The sequence below is a fragment of the Balaenoptera musculus genome, chromosome 16 (genome assembly GCF_009873245.2).
Source record: "Balaenoptera musculus isolate JJ_BM4_2016_0621 chromosome 16, mBalMus1.pri.v3, whole genome shotgun sequence".
In the NCBI taxonomy this organism is placed as follows: Eukaryota; Metazoa; Chordata; class Mammalia; order Artiodactyla; family Balaenopteridae; genus Balaenoptera; species Balaenoptera musculus.
Window position 1 is genome coordinate 26920905 of NC_045800.1, and position 12260 is coordinate 26933164.

General features: G+C 52.0%; 2 protein-coding genes and 1 pseudogene across 2 annotated transcripts in view; 1 reads left to right on the top strand and 2 right to left on the bottom strand.

The window, feature by feature from the left end:
* Window positions 1–1674: 1674 nt before the first annotated feature.
* LOC118882816 lies at window positions 1675–2115 on the bottom strand (annotated as a pseudogene).
* A 7040-nt stretch (window positions 2116–9155) lies between these two features.
* HPS6 (HPS6 biogenesis of lysosomal organelles complex 2 subunit 3) lies at window positions 9156–11898 on the bottom strand. Its single transcript, XM_036829747.1, has one exon. The coding sequence runs from the start codon at window positions 11719–11721 to the stop codon at window positions 9310–9312; it is 2412 nt and encodes an 803-aa protein (XP_036685642.1). The 5' UTR covers window positions 11722–11898; the 3' UTR covers window positions 9156–9309.
* A 163-nt stretch (window positions 11899–12061) lies between these two features.
* ARMH3 (armadillo like helical domain containing 3) overlaps window positions 12062–12260 on the top strand; it is a 185685-nt gene continuing 185486 nt past the window's right edge. The window contains exon 1 of the mRNA XM_036829262.1: window positions 12062–12078. The gene's annotated coding sequence lies outside the window, so the exon portion shown is untranslated. The remainder of the gene's footprint in view (window positions 12079–12260) is intronic.

Below are 12260 nucleotides of genomic sequence, written 5' to 3' on the forward strand. Positions count from 1 at the left end.
AGGGATCGAACCTGCGCCCTCAGCAGTGAAAGCACAGGGTCCTAACCACTGGACTGCCAGTGAATTCCCAAAGAAGCCCCTTTATGATGGAGAATTTGATTCCCAGCCTAGTCCCCAAGAGCCTTTAAATTGAGACAGGCACACAAATGTTGGTGGCAGGGAAGGGTCAGCACTGGCAGAATCCAGACCACTGTTCTCTATAGAACAATGGGAGGGTGTTGTGTCTATCGTGTGAGGATTTGGAAAGGGACTGAGGGGGAGTTTCCGCCTCCACGAGGCCAGTGAGGCAAGCAAGGCACATGGCCTTAGTCTTTGCCCTCCGCCTTTTTCTTTCTCCAGCTCCCAGATGTTAATGAGCTGATATCAGTGTTAAATACTTTTTTGAAGATGAACCCCTATATGATCATCAACAAAGTAGGACTGTTCCTGAGGGTGGTCTTAATATGCTGGGGAAGCCATCAGGGTTAAGCCCCCATAAGGGTCTTTTTGCCAAACCAAGTTAGCTCCCTGAGCCCTGTTTCTTCCTTACTTGCCAGGACCTAGCAATTCAGCTGGGTTCTTTTCTTTCCTACTCTGGGGATTCTCTTCCTGAACCGGGAGCCGTAGAAGCCTTGCAGCTGGTACTACCTCATGCCTCCTTTCTTCTTTCCTACAAACCGCAAGAGCCTCAGGCTGCTTCCTACCCATTCAATCTCTGGGGGTCCTCACGCCTCTAGACTGGATGCTGAGTGGGGCACCAGCTCTCCTCACACCTCTTTGCCCCCCGTGTTAAGATCTCCCTAAAGACAATTGCATGGTACCTTTTCCTTTCAAAGCTTTTACAGTTGGTCACTATGTGAAAAGAGGCCCAAAGTCTGAGGAAGGTTTGAAAATTTCAGAAACCTGGGAAACTTCTGCCAACCCTGGTCCATGGAATGAAAGGGCAGCCAGCCTCTCCTCTTAGATCTGGCCTGAAGACACCGACCAGGACAACATTCATGTTCCCCTTTACCTCTGTATGGCTACATTTGAGCACCTCCCAGTTGGTTTTTCTCACCTCTGTATTTCCTCAGCCTCATGCAGGAATAGCCCTTTTATGGAATGATTTTTTAGGAGAGTCACCAAAGAAGTCCCAGTAGGGCCAACTCCTAATCCCCCCTTTCCTAGAATTAGTTGCATGGATTTGGGGTTAGAGAAAGTTGGAACACCAGTAGGGGACCCACAGTCTCTCCATGGTATTCCAGAAAGAGTGGATAAGAGGGCACAGACATTGTGGCACATATGGGGTGGGTACCCCCCAGCTCCAGATCCTTCTTTTGTACTACCACTCCATTTCCACCACCCCACCCAGATGTGAATACCCAGGTGGAGGATATTGGGATATCAACAGAGTTTATAATACAGAAGATTTGTTGAATTCAACCTTTTAAGAATTTCAGTGTATTGATGGACTCAGTGGGTTTGTCCACTGAGTGGTCAATAAACATAAGCTCAGAATCCATTACTTTGAGAGATGGATGTGAGAGATGTGAGGAATGAAAAGAGATGACCAGAGCTTGACAGGATGGTGATGGGGAATTGAAGCTGGGCACAGAGATGGGAGAGGCAGGGCAGACTTGACAGACTGACAACTGCTCTCTCTTTTTTTTTTTTTGCTGAGTTTTATGGTCTTATTAACACAAACAAAATGTGTGCATGAGCTGTCTATTCATTTTCTTCACTGCACAGCCTGGCATTGGGATTGGTGACTCTGATGGCCAGCTGGGCTGCTCTTTCCACAATGGCTTTGTGGTTCTTGGAGGAGATGTTGTGAGCAATCTCATCATAGTAAGATTTACTGCACATCAGCAGCACTTCAAGCTCCTTGACCCTGTGGACCAGGAACTTCCCAAAGCCGCTGGGCAGCATGTGCTTTGTTTTCTTGTTGCCCCCATAACCTATGCTGGGCATCAAGATCTGGCCCTTGAATCTCTTGTGCACTCTATTGTCAATGCCTCTGGGTTTCCGCCAGTTCTGCTTAATTTTGACATATCAGTCTGACTGGTGCCAGATGAACTTCTTGGTCCTCTTTCTGATAATCTTGGGCTTTGTGAGGGGTCTGAGGGTGGCCATGATGCCTAGTAGGAGATGGCTGCCGCCTCCATAGGCAGTGCCGCAGAGAAGAGCTCCCTCTTGTTTTCTTGATGGCTCCTCAGCCGTTCCCACATACATGACCCCTTGGAACTCTGCTTCCAAAAAATTATTCATAGGGGAAGAAATGGGTTAACCACAGATCCTCTTCCTGGCTTTCTCTCATGCCAGGCAAAGGAGCCCTCTTTGAGTTAAGGGTCTGACTGATGTAATTAAGGGGATGATGGACAAGGCTAACAAAATTGACACAGAATCAAGAGCCTACTCCCAGTTCCAGTTAAGCTTGTCATTAAAACAAAAAACACACCTCTCCAGGGTCTCAGTAGCGAGATTTGGGACCAGCTGGGAAGGTGCTGCTTTCTACAGGGAGAAACTATATCTTTTATTGGAGAAACTACAAAGGTTTAGGAAATCCAATCAGTGTTCCCCACTCTGTTTTTCTGACTCTTCTCTGGTTTGATCCCTCTTGGCCATCCACTTCCAAACTTTCTACTCTGGAGCCATTCCATTCCCCTCTTTTGAAGCAGCCATTCTCTTATACCCCATAAAGTCCACCTTATGTTCTTTTCTTCCCCAACATTTACAGGGGAGACCTACTCGCTGGGGAACTCACTAGGGCTTGACCAGTTGGTGGAGGGAGGAAGTGGGTCACTGATGTGTCCATCCTCCCTCTCCTAGGCTTCCCATGAATCACCTCTTGCCCATACTGACCCTCTACTATCCCCAAAGGGCTATGAGAACAATGAACCAATCTAGTCAGTGATAAGCAGTCACTTGATTTCCCCTCTGGATAACTCTCCAGTGATATCCAGGTCAGTGTCCCCCCTGCCTTGGCCCAGGACACTGACCTGCCTATGCTTGGGTCCCCTCTGCCTCTATACCTCCCATCAGCCTTCCCTTTCCTTCCCCCACTGTAGCCTTCCCACGTCCAGCATCAGGGCTCTGTGGGAAGGGCTCTATGCTGGGGAAGGCTCTATGCTGGGGAAGCTCTGCCCCCCAGTTCTGAGGCTCTAGGCTGTTCCTAGAGCCTGTGTGGGGTGGTTAAGGGTGGGACAATGCCCACTTTTCCCTGGTACAAAACAAAAATAATAGAGACTTTGAGAAGACTGCATGTCACCTTGGAATCTGAGTGGCTGCCAAAGCCTGAGGACTTGACACCTAGGAAAGACCTGGACAGTCTGCCCCTCCAGAACCTTTAGCTCAGCGAGGCCCAAATGAGGTGGACTGACCTCATTCTTGGTGCAGGCCACCCCCCCACTCCCCCTTCCTCAGCTCTTCACAGCTCCTTCCTTTTTCCTTCATTTCTCAGATAATGGAAAGCTCTGGGAGACCAAATCTAGACAAGCTGTCCCACTGGCTCTACGCTCTGGCTATAATTCTGGTGAGAGGCCCCAAGGGACCCCTCTCTGCTCTGTCCTCCATCCTCCAGCAATCACACTTGAGAGCGTCCTCTGCTCTCCAGAGTGAGAGCATTTCCCTGCCTCCCCCAGGCCCCTCTTCCCGTTCCCATCTGTCTGTCTCCTCTCTCTTCTCCTGGTCCAACCTCATCCTCTTACTCATCTCTCTGCCTCTGTCTTTCCTCACCTTTGTTCTTGCTCCTGTGTAGCGACCTTTGGAGCCAGGCCCCGGCTCTCCCTCTGGGAACTAGAGGAGAAACCACTCCAAGGCTTCTACCTACAACTGGTGAGTGACCCTGGTCACTCAGCCCTGACCTCACAGCCTGATTCAGCCTCCCTCCCCACCTGAATTTTTGTTTACCAGCAGAAATGGGGACGCATGCAGTAATAGTGTAAGCAGTTTACATTTCACTCAGTCCATTAGCCTTGAAATTGTGATTCTCAAAAAGTTTTATATTTAGGAAGATTCACCTTCATTTCACATTTTGTGCATAAAGTGAGACTATTGATTTTGAATAAAGCCCAGCATCTTATTCCTATATTTCAAATTCATGTAAAATATGACCTCACTGTGCCTTCCCAGAAATCTCTGCTGTGCCCTCAACTTCCTCCTCAGTTGGCTCAAATTATCCAGATCAGTCTGGTAGCTAGGGCAGAGTTCCAACCCTGGAGAGGAAGCATCCTGGCAGCTCATGTCCCTCTTTCTTCTGGGTGATACTGTCCTAGTACAAGACCAGGGTCACTTCCCCTCCCCTTGATTTGCTCCCTGAGTTCTACCCTGACCTCCTCCTCTCCTCCTCTCTTGCCCTCAGAGAACCTTAATTTACCACCTTCAAAGGCTTCTTCAGTCTTAGTCAAGAAATGGGCAAGTGTGTGCTTGTTTAAGGGTGATGGTGGAGCTGGCGGTGATGACAGTAACCACCAGGGGGAGCCTGTGCCTAAGAAGAGATTGAGTGGGGCCCTGGGGAGCCACTCAGGATTTTTCTTCCTTTCTTCCAGGGCAGTAAGGGTGCCAGGCATTCCAGCCTGAGGGGGCTCCCTCTGGAGCTGGGGGTCTAGAGCTGCCCCCTCCCCACTCTCCAACTTCCTCTCTTTCCCTGACCACCAAGGGGAAGTGTGAACCAAGTTCTGGTACATTTGTGCAGTGTGGAACACTTCCTAAGGACAAGTTCCCTTGATGGCTGGGTCAGGGTATGGGCGGAAAGCAGAGTGGTTTGGATACAGCCCACTCTGGCCAACAATTTCCTACAGGAGAAAGGGGTGGGCTTTGATCTCTGGCCTTTGCGGGTTGGAGAAGACTTGGGTTGCTGTAGTCTTTTTTTTTTTTTAATTTATTTATTTTAACTTATTTATTTTTGTCTGTGTTGGGTCTTTGTTGCTGTATGCGGGCTTTCTCTAGTTGCGGCGAGTGGGGGCTACTTTTCTTTGAGGTGCGCAGGCTTCTCTTTGCGGTGGCTTCTCTTGTTGCGGAGCACAGGCTTTAGGCGCGCGGGCTCAATAGTTGTGGCTCGTGGGCTTAGTTGCTCGGCGGCATGTGGGATCTTCCCGGACCAGGGCTCAAACCCATGTCCCCTGCACTGGCAGGCGGATTCTTAACTACTGAGCCACCAGGGAAGTCCCCGGTTGCTGTAGTCTTGTGTTCCAGTCATTGGGTGGCATGGAAACTGTGGTCTGTGTCTAAACAGTGAAGCTCCTGGTGAGGGAAGGGAATATGGGTGGGCAGTAGGGAGATGAAAAAGGGAGGATTGGGCTCCATGGCCATATAGGCAGGTAGAGGAGCCTCAGGGTTTGCTTCCTCTCCTTTGCCCAGACTGCATTCTGGTCTTGTGTAGCTTAGCTTCACCTTCAAGCTTTCCAGAGACTACTGCCAAGTGAACTTGAGAGTAGTATGCTCCAAAGATGAGGCATACCTGTGGAAATGCACCTACCCAGGGACCTCAGGCCTTCCTACCACCTCCTGCCCAGGGACTTCGGACCTGGGATCTTGTCCACTGCTCAAAACCTTCAGCCCCAGAACTTCCCCCTTTACCCAGGCACCCAAGATCAAGGACCTCAGAGCTCCTAGATCTCCCATATCCCCAGGTCCCAACATCCTGTCTAGGGACCCTCTCTACTTTCTGATCCTAGAATACTCCCTGCCAACCAAAGACCTCAGACTTGGGATCTCCACTCACCTATTTGGAGCCCTCTGTCTCAGGAAGACCACACTGGGCCAGCTCTCTGATGGTCCTCTCACACACTCCACCAGAACCCAGTCACACAATGATATCTATATCCCCGAGCTGTTCTCCAAAGTCCTGAGACATGGTTGGGGGTCACTTCACCCTCCTCACTGGAGCTGGAGCATGAGCAAGGACAAGAGCAATCAAGCACCAAGTCTAACAGCAGGTGAAAGTTCCCATCTAAGCTCACCTGCTCTCCTCAGAGCTGCCAGGCTGGGTGGCTCCCCTACTTGTGGGTGGCCCTGAGGAAATTCCTTGAGCCAAACAATTCCAAGGAAAAACCTGGCCCCCTTCTTTTGCCCATGCCCACAGAGACCCACTGAGTACAATTCTTTTCCCTCCAAGCACAGAAAGAGGCCCAAGCCAATCTCAGGCTGAGAAGAAACAACAATGAGGAACTTCCCTGGCTGTCCAGTGATTGGGACTCTGTGCTTCCAATGCAGGGGGCTCAGGCTTGATCCCTGGTCAGGGAACTAAGATCCCACAAGCCACGTGGAGTGGCCAAGAAAAGAAAACCCAAAAAACAGCAACCATGATTCAGCAGGATCATGAACAGGAAACAGATTCCTGCTTTTGTCCATCCCCAGCTTCCCACAGAGGGGCCATAATGGGCCCAGCCTCCAGACTAAAGAGGAGGATGAACCCCACCCAAACCAGGGCTGAGGTAGAGGCCAAGGGATGACCTGTCCCTAGTTCTGGGCCTCTGGGAGGAGCAGAAGCTTAAGGGTCAGTAGCTTGATTCCTGATGTTGGTAGACAACCTGGCTTAAGGGCCAGGACAACAGCCATCCAAATTCTGGATGAGGTCAAGGTACCATCCTTAGACTTTCATGAGGCTGAGGAGCCATCCTAGGACTTGGCTATGCACACGAGCTACCTCAGGACCTTCATGAGGCTGAGGAGTAACACAAGCCCTGTATAAGCCTGAGGCGCTGCCCCCTTCCTCGAGACTGAGGAACTGTCCCTAGTCCCATATGAGCCTAAAGATCCACCTTAAGTCCAGGATGAGGCTGAGCAGAACCCAAGCTGCAGGTCCCAGCTGAGGGCAAAGCTAAGTGGTAGTCCTTACCTTGGGCCCAAGCTTTGGACAAGGGATACCTGGGGGCCCAGGGTGATGCTGAGTAGCAGCATCCAGAGTCCTACCCTAAGCCCAGAACCAGCCTGAGGGGTCACTTGGGTAGAAGTGGGCAGAGGGCCTAGGCCTCTTCAAAGGTGCTCCTGCTGACTAAATCCAGATGAACAGAAATATGTTCTGGAGACGCTCTTTTTTCTTAGTTTTGGGAGTCAGCCTCCAAGCAACCCTCCTCCAGTGACTCTTGTTACTAAGCCAGAGGGCTCTGCAGGTAGCTCTCCTGTCTGTGGTAACTCTTCCCCTTAACCAGTGGCTGCTCCAGAAATCCTGGGGGGAGACAAGCATGGGCTCAGGGCCCAGCACAATTCCTACTCAGGAACAAAAGAGTCTCGGGGAAAGGAAGTGTGTACCTCTGCAGATCCCCCTCCTCACAACAGGCTAGAGAAGCTAGCATTGAGCCAGGAATGAGAAGGGCTTCAAGCCCAAGCCGGTAGCAGCTACTGGCTGTACAGTACAGTGAAGTGGTTCAAATCTTGGAGCTACTACTTTCTAGCTGACTGACCTTGGTCAAGTAATCTTTCTAAATCTCTGTTTCCTCACCCGTAAAATGGAGATAATATTAGTACTTTCTGGATGGAGTTATTAGAAACATTAAAAGAGGGACTATTTAAAGACTAACAGAGTGACTGGTATACTTTAAATGCTCATAAATGTTAATTATTTTCATTATTGGAAGTGGTCACTTTAGCCAACAGATTCAGATTTAACCACTCCCTCTATAACCAACTCTATGAGGCCCTCAGCTATTGAAAAACACACCAACCGTGTATACATTTCTGGAGTGTTTTCCAACACCAACCATCAATTCTCTGTGGACATCAACTGGGTGTCCTACAAGTCAACTCAATTCTGATACTAACTACCTGGAGTTAGCACAGATCCCACAGGTTAAGGGCTCAATCCCACAAGACTGCCCTCACTTCAAATGCCAGTCACAAGTCACTGGTACTTCTGATCAGCTGGCTATAAATTGGGAGTTCCCATGCTATAAATTGGTTTGATAATTTGCTAGAATGGCTAACAGAACCCAGGGAAATACTTATGTTTACCAGTTTATTAAAGGATACAACAGTCAGATGGAAGAGACGCATAGGGCAAGGCATGGTGTGAGGGGTGTGTATGGGGCTTCCACGCCCTCTCTGGGTACCTCAGCACCTTAATGTGTTCACCAAGCCAGAAGCTCATCAAATTTCCCTGTTCAGGAGTTTTTGTAGAGCTCAGTCTCTAGCCCCACTCCCCTCCCAGGAGGTTGAGGATGGAGCTGAAAGTTCCAACCCTTTTATCACTCGGGTCTTTCTGGTGACCAGCCCCATCCTGACGCTAGCGGTCCCCACTTTAAGTTACCGCATTAGTGTAAATGCAGGTTTGGTCTAAAGGGGCTTGTTACAACAAAGACATTTCTTTTTTTTTTGAATTTTATTTTATTTTTATACAGCAAGCTCATTGACTGTTAAATTTTATTTATTTTTCCAACACAAAGCATAGGGAGCTGGAATAAGTCCCACCACCTCAAAGATTTTCCCTATTTAATTTGTTGTTTTTTTTTTTTCCCGGCGGCCCCCCTAATTTGTTTTAATATTTCTTGTAGGCAACATTTTTCTGTTGAAAATGAAAACTTTGACCTTTGGGAAGTAACAAGTCAAAACTTAAAAAATATTTGGATATAATATTAACTAAATCTCCAGTTCAAATCTGAAATTTTCTGGTAATTTTTTTTAGTTTTTCTCTCCCCCTGCATCTGTGTTCATTTTTATGATAAAGCACACCTTAATTTATCTAATAAATATGGTCCCAAAATAGGAATCAGATATTTAAAATGTAGTGAGGATTTGCTGTTTAAATGGCTTCTACTGTAAATTTATTTGCAGTGTAATTTATTTGACCTTAATTTATCTTTGATGTATGCTTGGATTTTAATCTATTAGGTTTGTCTAAATCAAGGCACATCAATTAACCATCGGATCTATTCCTGTTTACTACTCTCATAAAATCTAAAGCTATCACTTTGAAATTTAAAATCTAGAATCTCCTGTGGTTAGCACCGTTACTACTAACAGCAATGTAGAGTTTTTCCTTTTTTTTTGCAATTTTATTTTATACAGCAGGTTATTAGTTATCTATTTTATACATATTAGTGTATATATGTGCCAATCCCAATCTCCCAATTCATCCCCCCCACCCCTCCCCCCCCGCCAGTTTCCCCCCTTGGTGTCCATACGTTATAACAAAGACATTTCTATCACTCAGGAAATTCCAAGTGTTTTAGGAGCTTTGCACCAAGACAGAAACCTGAGGATAAAGACCAAACATATTTATTATACATATATATATATATATAAATTGCTCCAGAAGAGAGAAGAGTATTGTGAGTATTGCACACACAGGTCCCACTCTGGCCCCCTCCAACTCCTAGGCTCCTTTCCCTGATCACTGTGTCCTAGAAACAATTTTCAGCCTGTGTCAGTCACACAGAGGCCCTGTCCAGATGGTGCCCATGCCTCCAGGCCTGGGTGGTCTGATGCCTGGAGGGCTGACATAGGTCCCCGAGGTGGGGTAGGGGGTGGAGTGCCTGGGTCCCATAGAATGTCCTCATATTGGCTTAGAACTGGGCCAGAGGGTCGTCCTTCAGTCCCAGTCTGCTCCAGCAGGGCTCTGAGCAAGCCCACAGTGAGAGGGGGCTCTGCCCCAGGCTCAGGGAATGGGGCGGGGGGCTCCAACTCATCTGGGAGGTGTGTCCGCAGTAGAAGCAGGAGCTCAGCTGGAGCTAGGTCTGGTGGGCACAGGCGGCAAAGGAGGGGGAGGTGAGCATCAAGCCGGCGGTGCCGGGCAAATTCGGCCAACAGCAGTTTGAAGATCTCACTTCGAAGCAGGGGGCTGGAGGGGCTGAGGGCCAAGCCAGCCTCTAGAGCCCGCTCCCACTCTTCCTTTTGCACCAGCTGCCCCACAGCTTGGAGCACAGCTTTGGGCCGCCCACTGCCCAAGAGCAGGTCTAGCTCCAGTGCTTCAGGCCTAGTCCCCTCCTCACCTAGTACTTCCAGGGCTCGGCGATAGAGGGGCAGCCCTGGGCCCCCTGACCCCCAGCCAGGCCCGCCCTGCTGCTGTGCCAGCTCCACAAAGGGTGGCAGCCACCGTGGCTCCAGCCGGCAGAGGCATCGGCACAGGAGTTCAAAGAGGGGCAGTATCCCACTGGGTGGTTCCTTTCCACATGTTGTAACCCCCAGTACCTTCTTCCACACGTCAGGGGGAGCTTGGGACCTCAGCCTGCCATTCCCATCTGGCTGGAGCTGCAGGGCCCTGAGGATGGCACCCCAGGCTGCTGTAGGGAGGGCTTGGAAAACGGTGTTGAGCTGGGCCAGCTGGTCTCCCATCAACTCAGTCCTCAGCAGCCGTGCCACTTCGTGCTCTGCCAGCTCAGTCCAGCCAGCCTCCTCGTCATCCCCAGCCACCAGCTGGGCTTTAAGCTGCTCTAAGCCCCGGTAATCCCGAAGCTCGGCCCTCAGTGTGGTCAACAGTGTTGATGGGGACACGTGGCCTTGGAGGATGGAAGCCAGGGCCTGAGGTGCCCGGAATGTGCTGTTGTGTCTCAGTTCCTCTGGGGTGAGCCGGGCACCCCGCAGGCTCCGCCGCTGGTAGTACTCGCAGGCCTCCTCAAACACCAGATCTTCAGCTGAAGGCAGCTCAAGGCCTTGTGGGGCTTCCCAGCCTACTCGAAACAGACCCACGGCTGAAAGCAAACGAAGACCCCCTCGGGTCTCCAGCTCTTCCTCATTTTCCATGCCAGGGGCTGGGGGTTCCAGCAGATGTACTCGGTCTGTACTTAAGACCTTCCTTTCTAGCAGCTGCCCACTGCCCATGTCCAGCAGTTCCAATGTGGAGCCCAGCACACAGGCCAGAGTGCCATGAAATGTGCCCAGTGCTGCAGACCCTGCCAGGCTGGCAGGTGCCTCCTGAAGGGTGCCAACAGCCCGGGTACCACCGTGGGGCTGCACCAGGCTCACAGTGCCCCTGAAGTCAAGCCACAGCAGGCCCTGGGGAGTTGGGGCCCAGGTGTGTACAGTTAATGGCTGCCTGGGGGACAGCAGCCCAGGAAGGCCTCGGAGCAGGGTACTGAAGTCCCAAGGGTCCCCTCCTCCAGGATTCAGGCTTTTACTGTGGGAGAGGCCAAGACATGGGGCAGCCACCACCACCTTGCCCTTGCTTGGGCTCCAGATGAGCAGAATGTGGCCCACGCCAGGCCAGGTGGTGGCAGTGGGCACCAGGAAGAGGTCCTTGCGGGAGGTCAGAAGCCCGAAAGGGGGGCAGTTGTGCAGCAGGATGTGTGTACGGCCCAGGTTGGTGCCGGCCTCCCCGCTGGGCTCCAGGGTCCGGACGCACACACAGTGGCTGAAAGCCACTGCGGGAGGCCCTTCGCGGCCCTCAGCGCCGGCCTGACGCTCCTCGCACCACACCAGGCGGCCTCGGGGCGCCGCCACGGCCACAACACGGGATCCACCGCCAGGACACAGCTCGGTGCTCTGCAGCAGCCGCCAGCCGGGCCCCACCCCCGCGCCCCACACCTCGGCTAGGCCACTCTCCCACACTAGGACTAGCGCCGGTCGCGCCGGCCACGGTAGGAAGAAGGCGTCTAGCGGTGAGGGCTGGCCAGCCGGCCAGGCACGTTCCAGTGCCGCGCCGGGTCCACGCACCGCGACCAGCAGTTGCGGGTCCGGTGCCCCCGGAGGTCGCAGCAGCAGCAGGTGGCGGCCGTCCGGGCTGCAGCGAACTCGGACGGCTGGGTCCCCGGCCAACAACTCCCGGAGCCGGGCCGCGCCGCTGAAGTTGTTCAGGTCCGAGAGCAGGCGCAGAGTTCCCGCACGCTTCATGGTGCCGCCCGCGCCGGTGCACGCTCAGGCCCGCCGCCCCGTGGGGCGAGGCCCGGCTCTCGGTGCCGGGTTCCCAAGGGAGGTCAAGACTCGGGTTGAGACTTCCGCTCTTCGTTGATGAGGTGAGCCAAAGCCCGGCTGAGTCGGCCCCGCCCAGCCCAGCCCCACCCCTCACGGCTAGCTCGCGACTGGAGCCGGTATATGCTCTGCCGGCACAACGCCGCCCACCAGAGGCGGGGCCGCAGGAGCTTCGCGGGGGTGGAGCCGCGGAGCACACAATCTTCTCAGCGCTCCGACCTCGCGAGTCCTGGGGAAGCTCTCAGAGACGGGATGTAGGCCCGCTGCTTCAGGCCCCAGGTAACCGCGGAGTGGCACGGAGTATGACTAAGGTATCTGGCTTCCAGCCCGCCCAGAATCCAACTACCAAGGGTTCCCTTCCCTCCGCGCCTCGCTCTCTCATCCCAGTTTATTCATGAAATTTTTATTGAGCACCTACTAAGTGCCAGGCTCTGAGTAGACAACCCTGAACAAAAGAGAAA

Bases quoted from the DNA above. Each gene is read 5' to 3' on its own strand.
- HPS6 (XM_036829747.1), bottom strand. From the start codon at position 11,721: ATGAAGCGTGCGGGAACTCTGCGCCTGCTCTCGGACCTGAACAACTTC.